The sequence below is a fragment of the Brachyistius frenatus genome, unplaced genomic scaffold (assembly GCF_029030835.1).
Source record: "Brachyistius frenatus isolate BFR_SWC_R1_liver_20210118 unplaced genomic scaffold, ASM2903083v1 Contig_35, whole genome shotgun sequence".
NCBI classification, from domain to species: Eukaryota; Metazoa; Chordata; class Actinopteri; family Embiotocidae; genus Brachyistius; species Brachyistius frenatus.
The window spans coordinates 3,685,001-3,698,518 of NW_027210634.1; the positions used below are offsets into that span (position 1 = coordinate 3,685,001).

At 46.5% G+C, this 13,518-nt stretch overlaps 1 protein-coding gene across 5 annotated transcripts in view; it reads left to right on the plus strand.

The window, feature by feature from the left end:
• LOC138622325 (unconventional myosin-XVIIIb-like) overlaps nucleotides 1–9,923 on the plus strand; it is a 35,179-nt gene extending 25,256 nt beyond the window's left edge. For 4 of the 5 annotated variants that reach the window (XM_069701043.1, XM_069701046.1, XM_069701042.1 and 1 more), the window contains exons 33-43: nucleotides 1–104; nucleotides 2,165–2,326; nucleotides 2,419–2,532; nucleotides 3,202–3,318; nucleotides 3,408–3,491; nucleotides 3,620–3,757; nucleotides 3,967–4,152; nucleotides 6,745–6,878; nucleotides 6,980–7,021; nucleotides 8,330–8,488; nucleotides 8,559–9,923. The exon at nucleotides 1–104 is cut by the window's left edge and continues 1 nt beyond it. In XM_069701043.1, coding sequence (XP_069557144.1) covers nucleotides 1–104; nucleotides 2,165–2,326; nucleotides 2,419–2,532; nucleotides 3,202–3,318; nucleotides 3,408–3,491; nucleotides 3,620–3,757; nucleotides 3,967–4,152; nucleotides 6,745–6,878; nucleotides 6,980–7,021; nucleotides 8,330–8,488; nucleotides 8,559–9,507 — 2,189 coding nt within the window. In that variant the 3' untranslated portion in view covers nucleotides 9,508–9,923. The remainder of the gene's footprint in view (nucleotides 105–2,164; nucleotides 2,327–2,418; nucleotides 2,533–3,201; nucleotides 3,319–3,407; nucleotides 3,492–3,619; nucleotides 3,758–3,966; nucleotides 4,153–6,744; nucleotides 6,879–6,979; nucleotides 7,022–8,329; nucleotides 8,489–8,558) is intronic. The other variant, XM_069701045.1, reaches the window with a different exon arrangement.
• Nucleotides 9,924–13,518: the final 3,595 nt, after the last annotated feature.

The window sequence follows — 13,518 nt, forward strand, 5'->3', positions numbered from 1 at the left end:
TCAGGCAGTTGGAGATGCAGTTGGAGCAGGAGTACGAGGAGAAGCAGATGGTGATTCACGAGAAGCACGACTTGGAAGGGCTCATCGCAACTCTGTGTGACCAGGTAGAGCACGCGCGCGCACACACACACGCACACACGCGCGCATGTTCAACTACTCAAATAAAGTCCGTCTCGTATTGAACATCATGTTTGTTTTCATGTGTGAGAAGGTCCTTCCTTCATGCTCGTAGATCAGGTTTCAGTTTCTATTTTTGGATCTGAGAGGAACTGAAAACACAATTTTTCAAATTTGGGCTAAAAGCTGATTAAAAAAAAAAAATACTCGTGTGGCCAAACACAACTCATTCATAGAGGTCACATTTACCGGGAATTACATTGTCCTTAAATGTACCTTGTTTTATTGCTTATATTTTGACCTACACATCCTGCAAACATTTTAATTTAACCTATAAAAGTGAGATGTTCCTCGGGGGGGGTATCTTTGCCAGAGGGGCCGCATTTCAGCCCGCATGCCGCTGTTTGCCGACCTGCTTGCCGGGCTGATGTTGTCTAAATGATGGATATGTTATCGCTGCGTTACAGGCGCCACAAAACAAGTATATGCCGGCTAATTGGACAATCCGTCTCTGTGAGGATGTAATTGGACTCTTGATAAGAGTCCAGAACCTGGTTTGCAGCCAAGCTGGCAAACGGCTCCAGTTCACATCTTTTTTTTTTTTTTTTTTTTAAAAGGGTTGAGAGTCAACGGTGTTGTTTCTAAGTTTACGAGGCAGCCCGCCAATTAAAGTGTGATTTTGTGGTGTGAATCGGGTACCAATAAGAATACTGTCTGGCGGAGTTAAACACGGGTAAAGTGGAAGAAGAACATTTTAGAGCAAAAGGTCTAAACTTTTCCGAACGTGCATCACCAAACCATTTCCAAACCAAATTTCTCTAATTTAATTCAGTTCAAGTACAGTTTTATTTATGGTGTAAAATTCCCATTGAACTTGGTCACAATACATTTTGCAAACACAAAACGTTCCCTGACAAACCTGCTGCAGCAGATTTTCAACCGTGCAGACTGTTTTCTTGCCTTATTTTCAAAGGTTGTTTAATAGTGACACCAAAATGTGTCGTTTTCATTACGTGGTAATAATAAGATATAACCGACTGTACTGTGATGCGTGACGTTCCTTTTTACAAATAGATATCGCCATGAAACGTCTACAGTTGATTACTTATATTAAGACGGTTATTTTTTTGCTTAACAAGTTGAAATGGGGCATCGTCTAATTAAATATGCACTAATTTGCATATATTATCAGGACAGAAAACTGAACCGTGGATAAAGCCAGATTTAAAATTCGTGCTTCATTTTGTTGAAATATAAAGGTCAAAGATACTTACGGAGGAGTTTTGGGGTATCTTTCTATCTCTAGAAAAAAAGCTATGAAAAACAGCTATCCATGTTTTTTGGGAATAAAATGTTACATAAATCGGGCTCCAAATGATAAAAGAACAAACTTCTCAGTAAAAAAAACTTCAGAATATAGATGAGAGTAAAAGTGGAAAGTTTGGTGAGTGTAAGTGCTGCTGAAGTGGAGATTTCTGGCTCAGGATGAGAGAAAAGTCATTTAGAGAAAAATGGCCTTTGTTTTTAAAATGCACGTTTGAATGAGTTTCATCTCGTACTCTGAGCCAGAAATCTCCACTTCAGCAGCACTTACAATCACCAAACTTCCCACTTTTATTCCCATTTACGTTCTGAAGGTTTTTATGAGTTGTTTTTTTCATGTATAATTCAGGATTTGATTTATGTAACATTTTATGTCTGCTAACTTTCCATTAACTCTACAGACGCAAATACACAAACTGTAATAAAATAAACACCTGAATTTGTATTTTTGATTTTTTTTTTTTCCCCCCACTAGTTTGACTTTTTACAGCACAAAAATAATGCAAAATTGACCCGTGCTTAAGAGTTTTCTCCTGCAGTTTCTCACCTTTTTTGTTAAGAACAAAGTCGTTTGGCCTACTTTTTTTTCCCAGACATTTGTTTCCCCGTATGTACAAACACACTTTCTCCACTGTTACTCCCCTGTTTGATTGTTGTCCCGTTTTCCTTCCCGTACCTGAATTTGAGTCTGGAAGGGGTTAATCTGAGGTGTGTCGTCTTGCAGGTGGGTCACAGAGACTTCGACGTGGAGAAGAAGCTGAGGAGGGACCTGAAGAGAACTCACGCCCTGCTGGCCGATGCCCAGCTGCTGCTCGGCACCGTCGACAGCTTGGGCCAGCCGCTGCCTAACGGCAGCAAAGACCAGGTCGAGCGGCTGCACTTCCAGGTACCTTCACACTCACCTTCACCTCCCGGGAACCTCGGCGGCGTCGCCCCTCTGCTCTGTCGGAGAAACAACCTTCTTATGTCTCTGGTTAGCTCGAGGAGAGTGAGGCGAGGCGGCTCGAGGCCGAGAGCATCCGGACGACTCTCTCCCAGGAGCTGGACAACACCCAGCTGGAACTGGAAAATATCTGCAAGCAGAAGAGTATGGTGAGTGTTTGTCTTTTACTGGTGGATCTGAATTTAACCACTGATAACAGTCGTTTTAGTCACGTAAAACTCTCTGTAACTTTGTCCTGTGCCGCCTCAGTTCCTTTTGTTTTATACAACCCCATTTCCAAAAGAGTTGGGACGCTGTGTAAAATGTACATAAAAAAAGAATAAAAATCCCGCCCGAAAATGTGGGCACGTCAACTTCTACGGTGCATAAAATAAAGGTACAGAGAATCCAGAGAAATCCCTGTACGCAAGGTACAAGGCCGAAAATCAATACTTGATCTTCGGGCCCTCAGGCGGCACTGCATTAAAAACAGACACAGTCCTGTTGTGGAAATCACTGCATGGGCTCAGGAACACTTCCGAAAACCATCGTCTGTGAACACTGTTTCATCGCTGCACCCACAAATGCAGGTTAAATTTCTACCACGCAAAGTAGAAATTCTTTTTAAACATGTTTCACAAACGCTCATTTAAGCTGGACTGAGGCGAAGTGGAAAACTGTTCTGTGGCCCGAAAAATCCAAGTTAATTAACTGTGATCTACTCTACATAACGTTATCGATGTTTATATCTCTGTCGTCTTACTTTTGGCGCTGGGGAACACAGTTTATATCAAATGTGGGCATATAAGCCCTTTACCACTTTACATTTGTGTGTCCAGGTGGATGAACAGTTGGCCCTGCTGCAGCACGAGAAGGTGGACCTGCTGAAGAGACTCGAGGAGGACCAGGAAGACCTCAACGAACTAATGAAGAAGCACAAAGCGCTCATTGCACAGGTGCTGCTCTCCACTCGATCGTATCTCCTCTTTCTCGTGAACCCCACGAGTAAATCGCCTCCCCTGTGACGCTTTTGTGTCCTCCTCAGTCGTCCAGTGACATCGCTCAGATCAGAGAGCTGCAAGCCGAGCTGGAGGAGGGGAAGAAGCAGAGACACTCTCTCCAAGAGGAGGTAACCCCGTGTGGCAGTTGTCGCCGGTCTCGCCGTAACCGGAAGCGTCGTGGTGGACGTCTGTCACTCTGTAACTCGTCTCTCCCGCTGCCCTCCCCCCCCCCCCCCCCCCCCCCCCACCCATGCAGCTCCAGCAGTGCTCGTCGAGGGTGCAGTTCCTGGAGTCGTCCACTGTGGGGCGCAGCATCGTCAGTAAACAGGAGGCTCGCGTATGTGACTTGGAGAATAAATTGGAGTTTCAGAGAGGGCAAGTCAAGAGGTTTGAGGTACGATGAGATGATCTTTTTTTTTTTTTTTTTTTTTTTTTTTTTCCAGTTTCCCCTCCAACACTCTGAACACAGGCAGGGCTGCGATCCTTTCGCTTCCTCTCGGTGATTCTGTACGCGCGTGTGTGTGTGTGTGTGTGTGTGTGTGTGTGTGTGTGTGTGTGTGTGTGTGTGTGTGTGTGTGTGTGTGTGTGTGTGTGTGTGTCCAGGTGCTGGTGCTGCGTTTGAGGGACAGCGTGGTGCGTCTGGGGGAGGAGCTGGAGCAGAGCGCGCAGGCCGAGGCCCGGGAGAAGGAGAACGCCCGCTACTACCAGCAGCGCGTGCAGGACATGAGGCTGGAGATGGAGGAGCTGACGCAGCGGGAGCAGGACAGCGGCCGCCGACGCATGGAGCTGGTAACAAACTCACAACGCCGCAACGGTCCGACTGGACTGTAAACAACAGCCGTGACCGCCTGTTTCCCCTCCGTATCTAATGTAGTAATAATATTAACGATAATAATGAACTTGATTTGTATAGCACCGTCGATTCAAGAAATGCACGGGAGGGGGGGGGGAGAAGAAAATTACATCCAAAACAGATTGAAAAGAACATCGGAACGTGTACAAATTTGATTAAAAAAATAATCAAATGCATAAGAGCAGATGGAATTAAACCAGTCAGTAACTCCCTACTTGTTTCTGTGCCTATTACGGGTTTTTTTTTTCTTTCCTCTTTGATTTAAATAAAGAGGAAAAGAAAACAGCATCTGCGTGCACCTGCAGACAGATCAGCACCGCTCTACCTGAACCACCCCCCCCCCCCAGCAGGCGCTCCACGTATCTCCAATTTGCAGAGATGGTATTCAGTGAGAGAGAGAGAGAGAGAGACATGGGGAGGTGGGGGGGCCTTAAACAGTCCTGGCAGGCAGCTCTTCCTTCAGGCAGTGATTGAGAGTGCAGCCCACTTCCCCCAAAAACAGTCACTCCTCCTTCCGTCTCGGCTGTTCTCATTAAGGAAAAAAACAACAGCTGGTCCGTTCCGCGGGAACATTTAGAAAAACATCACTTTTGGTTTACTGCAGACCGTGATCGCGGCGATGCTCACAGAGGAGGAGGAGGAGGAGGAGCAGCTCAGGAAACAACTCTGTAATAATGTCTACGTGATGCACAAAAGACCGAGTGTAATGTTTACTTCTGAATATGCGTGGAGGAGCAGAGAGAAACAAAAGAGGACTCTCACCCAGGGATGGAAAATATTTTAGGGGTGGTTACGTCACATCAACTGACAGTTGGTGACGCTACTGCTCCGCCCATAAAGGGAAGAAGAAGAAGCAGCATTAAAACAAATGTCAAACTTCAAATGTCACGCGAAAGACCGCGACGGATATGACCAAGAGGGTCAAAGCTCAAGGCGCATTTTGATGTTGATTGTATACATACCACTTGCAACAGTACATACTTCGTAAGGGCAGTACTGAAAATAAAGAGAAAAAGTATGACATCCAGAACACAGCTTTGGGTTTTTGGAGGCAGGAGGTAGGTACCACATTTGGACAAGCTGGGAAGGAGCCAGGGACGCTATGCCCCGCCCACCTATACTCGAAACCTGACCACACCTCAGGCCTGTCAATCGAACAGACACGCCCTCAAACTATTTGAGGCTTAATACCTAATTAATGCTGGAATTATTAGGAACATTTTAGTTGCTCCTCTCCAGCTCGTCCAAATATCTTCACTTCTGGCTCCGAAAAAACACCAAGATGGGCGACAGCCAAGTTAAAGCTTCACTCCGAAGGTCTGAACATGAATTAGTCCAAAAGTATGTCAAGATATTCTGGTGGTTTTTGTCACCTCGACACACTTTTAGGTTTGTTTTTAACTATTCCACACAATGAAGCTCAATTTAATTCGACAAATTTACAATAAGTTCACGTCTTTATTGGAAGGATGTCGGTGCCCATAAGAAAAGTGAATTTCTTCTGACTGAATTGGACACCTGAGTGTTAACAAACCCAGTTTTCTGTCAGATATCGTCAGTCGCTCGCAGCAGATTTCTTTGTGACCTCTGAGCCGAGCGAAAGAAAGAGCTTCAATAATTATTCAGTTATTAGCACGAAGCTATGCACACACACACACACACACACACGAGCACGCTGTCACGAATAGACATATTAATACACACACACACACACACACACACACACACTCATCCTCTTCCTCCCACCGCTCTTAACGTCATCTCTCCCTCATCCTGCCTTCTCTCTCTGACTGTGATTAATCCTCATTGTCTCTTCAAGGTTATGGACACACACACACACACACACACACACACACACACACACACACACACACACACACACACACACACACACACATATACATGCTTATGTGTCTCTATGACAACCACTGCACCCACACCCGTCTCCTCAAAGCCAACAAAGCCAATAACTTTGAAAGCCTTTGTGTGTGTGTGTGTGTGTGTGTGTGTGTGTGTGTGTGTGTGTGTGTGTGTGTGTGTGTGTGTGTGTGTGTGTGTGTGTGTGTGTGTGTGTGTGTGTGTGTGTTTGACAGGATGTTAGAGAGACAGAAGTGAAAAAAAGATGATAACAGACAAGATGAATTAATAAATCACTGTATTCTCAATGTCAGTGTGTGTATGTAACAATTTTCTTATAAATATGGCGGGCCAGGTCACAACAGCATGCGTGCGTGCGTGCGTGTGTGTGTGTGTGTGTGTGTGTGTGTGTGTGTGTGTGTGTGTGTGTGTGTGTGTGTGTGTGTGTGTGTGTGTGTGTGTGTGTGTGAGAGAGTGAGAGAGGACATGCCATCGGACTGTCAGTGTCTGACTGATGAGGTAATATGGGCTGGGGCGGAGGTAATTGCTGCGTCGGGGTCCTCACAGATTGCTGCCAGGGAAGGGGTCGGGGGCGGGGAGGGAGGGGGGTTCGTGTCCTCTTTTTTTGGGGGGGGAATCGTCTCATGTTTTATTTGTTTGTTTCTTTGCAGGAGATGCAGGTGGAGGAGCTCTCGGCCGTGCGGCAGACGCTGCAGGCCGACCTGGAGACGTCCATCCGCCGCATCGTTGACCTGCAGGCCGCCCTGGAGGAGGTGGAGTCGAGCGACGAGAGCGACAGCGAGAGGTGCAATCTGTTTTCGCCGAGTTCCGTCTCCTCCGATTTAAAAACGATCACGTTTTTATTTCTGAACTCAACCTTTTCACCGCTCTGCCCCTTCAATGCAGCGTTCAAACTGCTGTGGAGTCTTTAACTCGAAAGAAAGACCTGTAAGGAACTCAGGACTGTGTGTGTGTGTGTGTGTGTGTGTGTGTGTGTGTGTGTGTGTGTGTGTGTGTGTGTGTGTGTGTGTGTGTGCGTGCGTGCGTGCGTGTCTGAAAGCCTCAATGTGAGAATCCTGACTTAAAGAAGTGAGAGAAACTGACCTCTTAAAGGATAATTTGTGTCTATTAAAACTACTTGTGGTTTAATGAATGCAAACGTTGTTCTCACCAAAGTAACTGTAAATCTGATAAACGCTCTAATTGGATATAAAACTGCAAGTCGATTAATCGATCAAATCGATCAACAGAAAAGAAAAGAACCAAACTTTTGCTGGTTCCGTCCACAGACTGTGTATAAAAGTGGACAGCAGCTTCTGGGTCTGAAACATGAGGCAGATGTCAAAGTGCCTTAACGTGCAATACCTCCGACTGCCGCTAGGGGCTGCCTCCAAAAAAATAAAATCATAATAATTTCTCCATAAACTCCCATTCAACTTCTCTCATGAAATACAATTCATGTTTAATTCATGTTTCCTGACCTTCACGGATTACCTTGGTGAGTACAATACAATTGGTACAAAGGACAGCCAAAACCATGAAAATAAAACCCAAAGAAACCAGAATTATCCTTTAAGGAGACTCAAGTTTAAAAGGTTACTAACAGCCGATTGGACCGCCGCTGTAAAAAAAAACAAAAAAACAAAGCAAACTTCAAAATGTCTTTAAATTCAGCTGTGACATTTTGTTAATCAGCATTTTTTTCCCCTACTTTTCCAATCAGCTCTTGAACACCAAGTGTCAAAGTTATAACTGTCGGGCAAGTTTGAAGTGTCTTTCTGCTGATGTAACAATCAAACTGAATGGAAATCGGAGGCTACCTGGAATTTAATTTGAAAAAAATGGATTCGCTGATCGAACAAACAGCCGTCTGCTTTGGAAAACGCTTTTCATGCCGATCAGTGTGAATCCGAAGCTTCAGCGAGGTTCCTTGAGACGCGTCTGGGTAGCTTCAGTTTTCACCTGCATTATTTGTTGCGAGGAAATGATAAACCAAACAACAACAACAACAACAACAGAGAAATTGACCTTTAACTGAGATATGAAGGTGATTTGAATCTATCCGAACTGTAATCCCGCCCCGGCTTGCAGTGTAGCATCGTCTGCTTGTTGAGCTGCGGTTCTAAATCGCCCTCTGCGATGCGCTTGCATGCCCGTTGCAGCGAATAATGCGTAAAAAAAAAACCTGCCAGCTGAGCAAACGGGAGGGCTGACGCGTCCGTTCTGAGCGCTGAAGGTGTTGGATTTGCCCCGCAGTGACTCGGTGTCCAGCGTCGGCTCCGTGGGGACCGAGGACGTCGGGGAGGGGATCCGTCACTGGTTAGGAGTTCCCAGAGGAGGGTCCCGAGGTTCTACCTACAGCAGCCAGGGGGGACGCCAGTCGGTCGCCGACACCACGAGCACCTACAGCTTCCGGTACGTCCGAACGTCATTCAAGGGTGCGTGTCAGCCAGTCGAGTAATGTTTGTTCTCCCTCCTCCTAAAGTTCCTGCGTGGATCCCGACGACGACGACAACGGCGGCTCCGAGGCCGGAGGCGTCGGCGCCCGGGGCGTCGGTCGAGCGCCGTCCTCCTCGGCTCTGTCTGAGCTGCTGGACGGACTCCGTAAACGCAGAGCGGGCGGGGACGCCGGAGACGGAGCCGGCAGCGCCATCTCCCTGCCGGTCCACCAAACGACGGCGGCCTCCGCCCTCAGACGGAGAGCCTCGGCCGTGTCTCTCAGTCCGGAAGACGCCCAGGAGCCCAGGAGCATCCTCAAGCCGTCCTCCCCGCTGCTGCCGCGCGCCGCCGGCTCCCGCTCCGTCACCGACTCTCAGGCGTCGACGGCGGGAGCCAAACTGTCCCGCTTCAGCTCCGGCGATTCCAACGCCTCGCTCCCCTCGTTGCCGCGTCTCTCGTCCCTGGGGACGTCCCTCGCCGCCCGCCATCATCCGCCCTCCCTGGCCATCCCGGAGGAGGGCTCGGAGGAGCCGCCGCCGCTGCGCTCCGTGACCGCTCCCGTCCGGCGCTCCCCGCAGGCGCCGCGGCGTTGCATGCTGGGTAGCCTGGTCGCGGAGGACGGAGGCGAGAGCTATCTGGGTTCGGAGCCGATGGTCTTCCAAAGCCGCCGCCTGGCCGGCGACCGCGACGACGCGGCCTCCGACATCCTGCCGGCCGTGCGCCGAGCCCAGTCCACCAGCAGCCTGGCCGGCTCGGTCCGGGGGGGGAGGAGGGCGCTGAGCGTCCACTTCGGAGAGCTGCCGCCGTCGACGCGCAGCAGGAAGGGCTCGGAGACGGAGTCGTCCAGCTCGGGCGGGTCGGGGGGAAGCTCCCAGGGCGGCGGGCCGAGACGGAGGTTCGACAGGCCGCAGGGGGAAAGACTGGAGGCGGAGGGCAGCGAGGGGGGGGACGTGGCCTCGGTCATGAAGAGATACCTGAAGAAGGAGATTGATTAACGCGCAGCGGGTGAGCCCTCGGGCGCATCGAAAGTGGAGGCAAGTGAGGAGGAGTTTTTAAATCCACCGGAACAGGAAATCTATGAACTTCAAATTTACCCTTCTGCTTCGCTCCCGTTGAGGTTTCTTTACGCAGCTGTTTTCAGAGAACATAGTGGAGTCAGATGTTTCAGATATATGATGGCGGAGACCAAAAACTGAGCTAAAAGAGAGGCAATTTTGGACACAAGTGGACGCAACCTGATTTGAAGGATAACGTTGCCCGAGAGCTGCTTTATGTCTGAATAAGCAACTGCACGCCAACAAAAAGTTATTGCGTTTTCTTTGTCGCTCTAAAATGAGTCGCCACGCAGTTGTACTTAATTGCTGCCTCGAGAATCACGTAACATTTTACGAGTGCTGGTAGAAAAGCTCCGTGGGGGGAAGGGGTGGGTGGGGGGGGGGGGGGGATGTAACTTCCAAGATCATTTTCAGGAAGCTTGATTATTCCGGATGTGATTGCACACCTGCACAAAACTACCAAACACCATTAATTTCATCCTATGGTTGTGACTTGTGTAAAACGAGGCTGTCATTTTCTCTGAAACAAGCGCTCCCCGCTGAGAGTAGGTGTAGCGTGACTCATAAATATCGGAGCCGGTAGTATTTTTAGTCCCAGTTCGACTTTCCATGGAAAAAAAAAAAAAAAAAAAAAAAATCATCTGAGGTGTTTGATAAATACAAGCTCAGACCTGCACATATAACACCCTCCTGTTTCCCACCGTCCTCTCCGTTCTGACCATCTTGTCTTTGTCTTCTTCTCTTTTTTTCTTTTTTAATCTCCCATCAGCCTCTTTTAAGTGTCCACATCCAGCTGTGAGCTTCAGAGGAAGGCTGCGGGCTGCTGCAGGCTGCAGGAGGCTGAATGAAACACTTCACAAGTCAACGCTGAATCGTCGTGCGGATGTTAAAACGACTGAAAATACTTTTTTTTGTTTTTTTGTTCAAATCACAAGCACTCAAATCAGCTTTATTGTCAAAGAAGCATTGTTTGTATGTGAATAAAAACAAATCTAAAAAAGATCAAATGAACGATTTGCTTTGTGAGTTTAGTCCCTGTGATGCATTTCTCGCATTCAATCATGTGTCTGCCTGTCAATATTCTATGTTGCGAGTTTTTTTTTGAGTTTTTTGTTTTTTTTACATTTACAAATGTCCGTTGGTCCCATTCTCCTGAACGCGTTGTCTACGCCTCAAAGGAATTTTTCTTCAAATTTGGCAGAAACGTTTGGACTCGACAATAAAATGATTATAATGTGGTGGTCAAAGGTCACTGTCACTTCACGTGACACGTCTTTGACCAAAACTCAAGAATTCATACTCTGATTATGACAGAATTTCACACAAACACAAAAAAATGTCATGACCTTTATGTTCAAAAGGTCAAACGTCAACTTCACTGTGATACCATAATGTTTCTGTCCATTATTCAGCACCACAACTGAGGAACAGAATAGGAGACTGTGACCATATTTGACATTTGCTCAGATGCTGAATTGGTGACACTAATCTTAATGGAATTTCTTCCGATTTGGCGCAAAGGTTCACTCGATCCCAAAAATAAACTGATTACATTTTCAGGGGATCGATGTCACAGCTACCTCGTGATATCTCAAGAACACGTCGAGATAAGTTCTTCAAATTTAGTGACAACGTTCACTCGGTCCCAAAGATCAACTGATTCGATTTTGGGAGTAAAAGGGTTACACTTACCTCAATTCCTCCCGTATCTTCTGAACGTGATATCTCGAGAACGCCTCGAGGCAATTTCTTCAAATTTGGCACGAGCGTTTACTCGGACGGAAGAATGAACTGATTCGATTTTTTTATGGTAAACGGTCACTGTGACCTCATGTCCATCCAAATCCTGTAAATTCTATGCCATAGCTCAAGAACAGAATGGGAGATTGGACAAATTCCATCAAAGTCAGCCGACTGGTTGGAGGAGGGACACAACCGGGGAGGTGATGAGTCTAGTTGATCTACGACATCTAATGATATGGAAACACGGGGTCCATTTTCTGCCCGGTCAGCACTTTTAGTTTTACATTGTATTGGACTTTTAACGACACATCTTACTTGCAGTATTTTACTTGGTAGTATTGCTGCTAATATCCCACCTGTTAGCTGCCCAGTGTAACGAGCATTCAGTCCAAATATGGCCACAGTTTTAAGAAGCTGTTTTCACGTAGAAATGACTCGGCGCTCTATGGTTTGTTTTTGTGTATTGTTGTTGTTGTCTTGAGCTCTGTCGACAGGTGTACTACCCAAACACCATGAAGACGGCTGGATCTCCTCTTCTTCAAACAACACAAAGCTGCGTCACATCCGGTGAGTCGTGGGACGGCACAGCCGGCCATATCATTACTTCTGGTGGTCTCAGACTTGTCAGACTAAGTAAACGAAAAGATGCAGGTTAAAGACAACGGCTGGGGGTTTGGATATATTGATATTTCAAAAGGACTGCTCATAGAGAGCGTGCGCTGTGTATCCATCTGGATTCACGGCAGCAGCTCTGTTGTGTCTGACCTTCTGTGTGAAGTCGGTTTCCTCACGGAGGAAAAAAAAACAAAACATCCTTCAGTAAGTTTCAGCGAGATTTCCGTCGTGTCTGCCGGTTAGTCCGCGGCTTTGTCGGATGCGTTTCTCTTCATCCTCGTCTTGAGTTCATCCGGAGGAAACATTTACTGCCAGTAAATCCAGTTAAAACCATCAGGCAACATGCGGACCACGTCGGAACGGTCTGGAGGAAACCTGTCGTGGATTAGAGCCAAAACCAAAGACGGTCTACAAAACTCTGAGGCTCTTATTGCTTTAAACAATTACCATTAAACACGCAATGTCAAAAACATATGCAATGACACTGTACCATTTGCACTCTACTCAATTGCACCATCACCATTTTTGTTTTAGCTGTTTATGTGTCTATTTATGTCTGTTTGTGTGTTTGTACATCGAAAGAGAAGTTACGACCAGATTCAAATTCCTTGTATGTGTAAACATATCTGGCCAATAAAGCCGATTCTGACCTTCTGATTCTGATTTTCATGTATTTAGACCCACTTGATGTACCTTCTTCTCGCTGCTATAATATCACTATCATTTATTGCCAGGCTTTGCTGTATTTTCTCTCCAGCATCATTGAAGAATGTCGTCTTTCATAGGGATCCTATGCTGTACCTCACAGCTGAGTCTTTATGTGATCTTTATCATTGATTGTTCTGGAAATTAGCAGCTAATAACTCCTTCAAAAAAATATCAAAGCTGATAAAGACAATTGCCGTTTTCATTTTTTTCCTTCTCTTCTTGTTTCCGGACGGAAAAAAAAAAAAAAGCTGCAGTAGAGAATAATCCTGGTTCATCGGTCTGCCTGTCTCCCGTCCGTCCGTCCGTCTCTGGTGAGCTGCAGCACTTTTTTTTTTACTGGTAAAATACGGGATGAGTTTCACTGATCATCCAGCGCACACCGTATTCATCATCCGGTAAACGACTAATTAAAAGTCACACGGGGGGAAGGGAGAGAAATTAATTGTCACCGCTGCTGCTGATAATGGTGGCAGATTTATCCCGTGAAGTTTTTTTTGTCATTTTTAAAACCGCAGGTTTCCTGATTTCAGCCTGAAGTGAAAAAAAAAGCAGCTTTTCATGTCTGCAGTGTGTACGATAGTTAAGCCCTTTGTGCCATTTATATACACGTATATTTTACATTTCATTGCGGGTTTTTTTTCTCCATAAGTACGTATTGATATGAAGCTGATTTGGAAGCAGTCCGATCAATCATCGTATGCAAAAAGTGTCAATACTCTATTTACAGGAAACTGACCTTGAATCTGCCCTTAACGATCCGTGCGAATCTCTGCTGACGTCTCGCAAGATTTTGATCAAAAACCGTCAAACTAGAGCAAATATAGACAAAAATAAAAACCTTAAAACGTTGGGACGCCCGGATTAAATTACACTGGACTACATAAA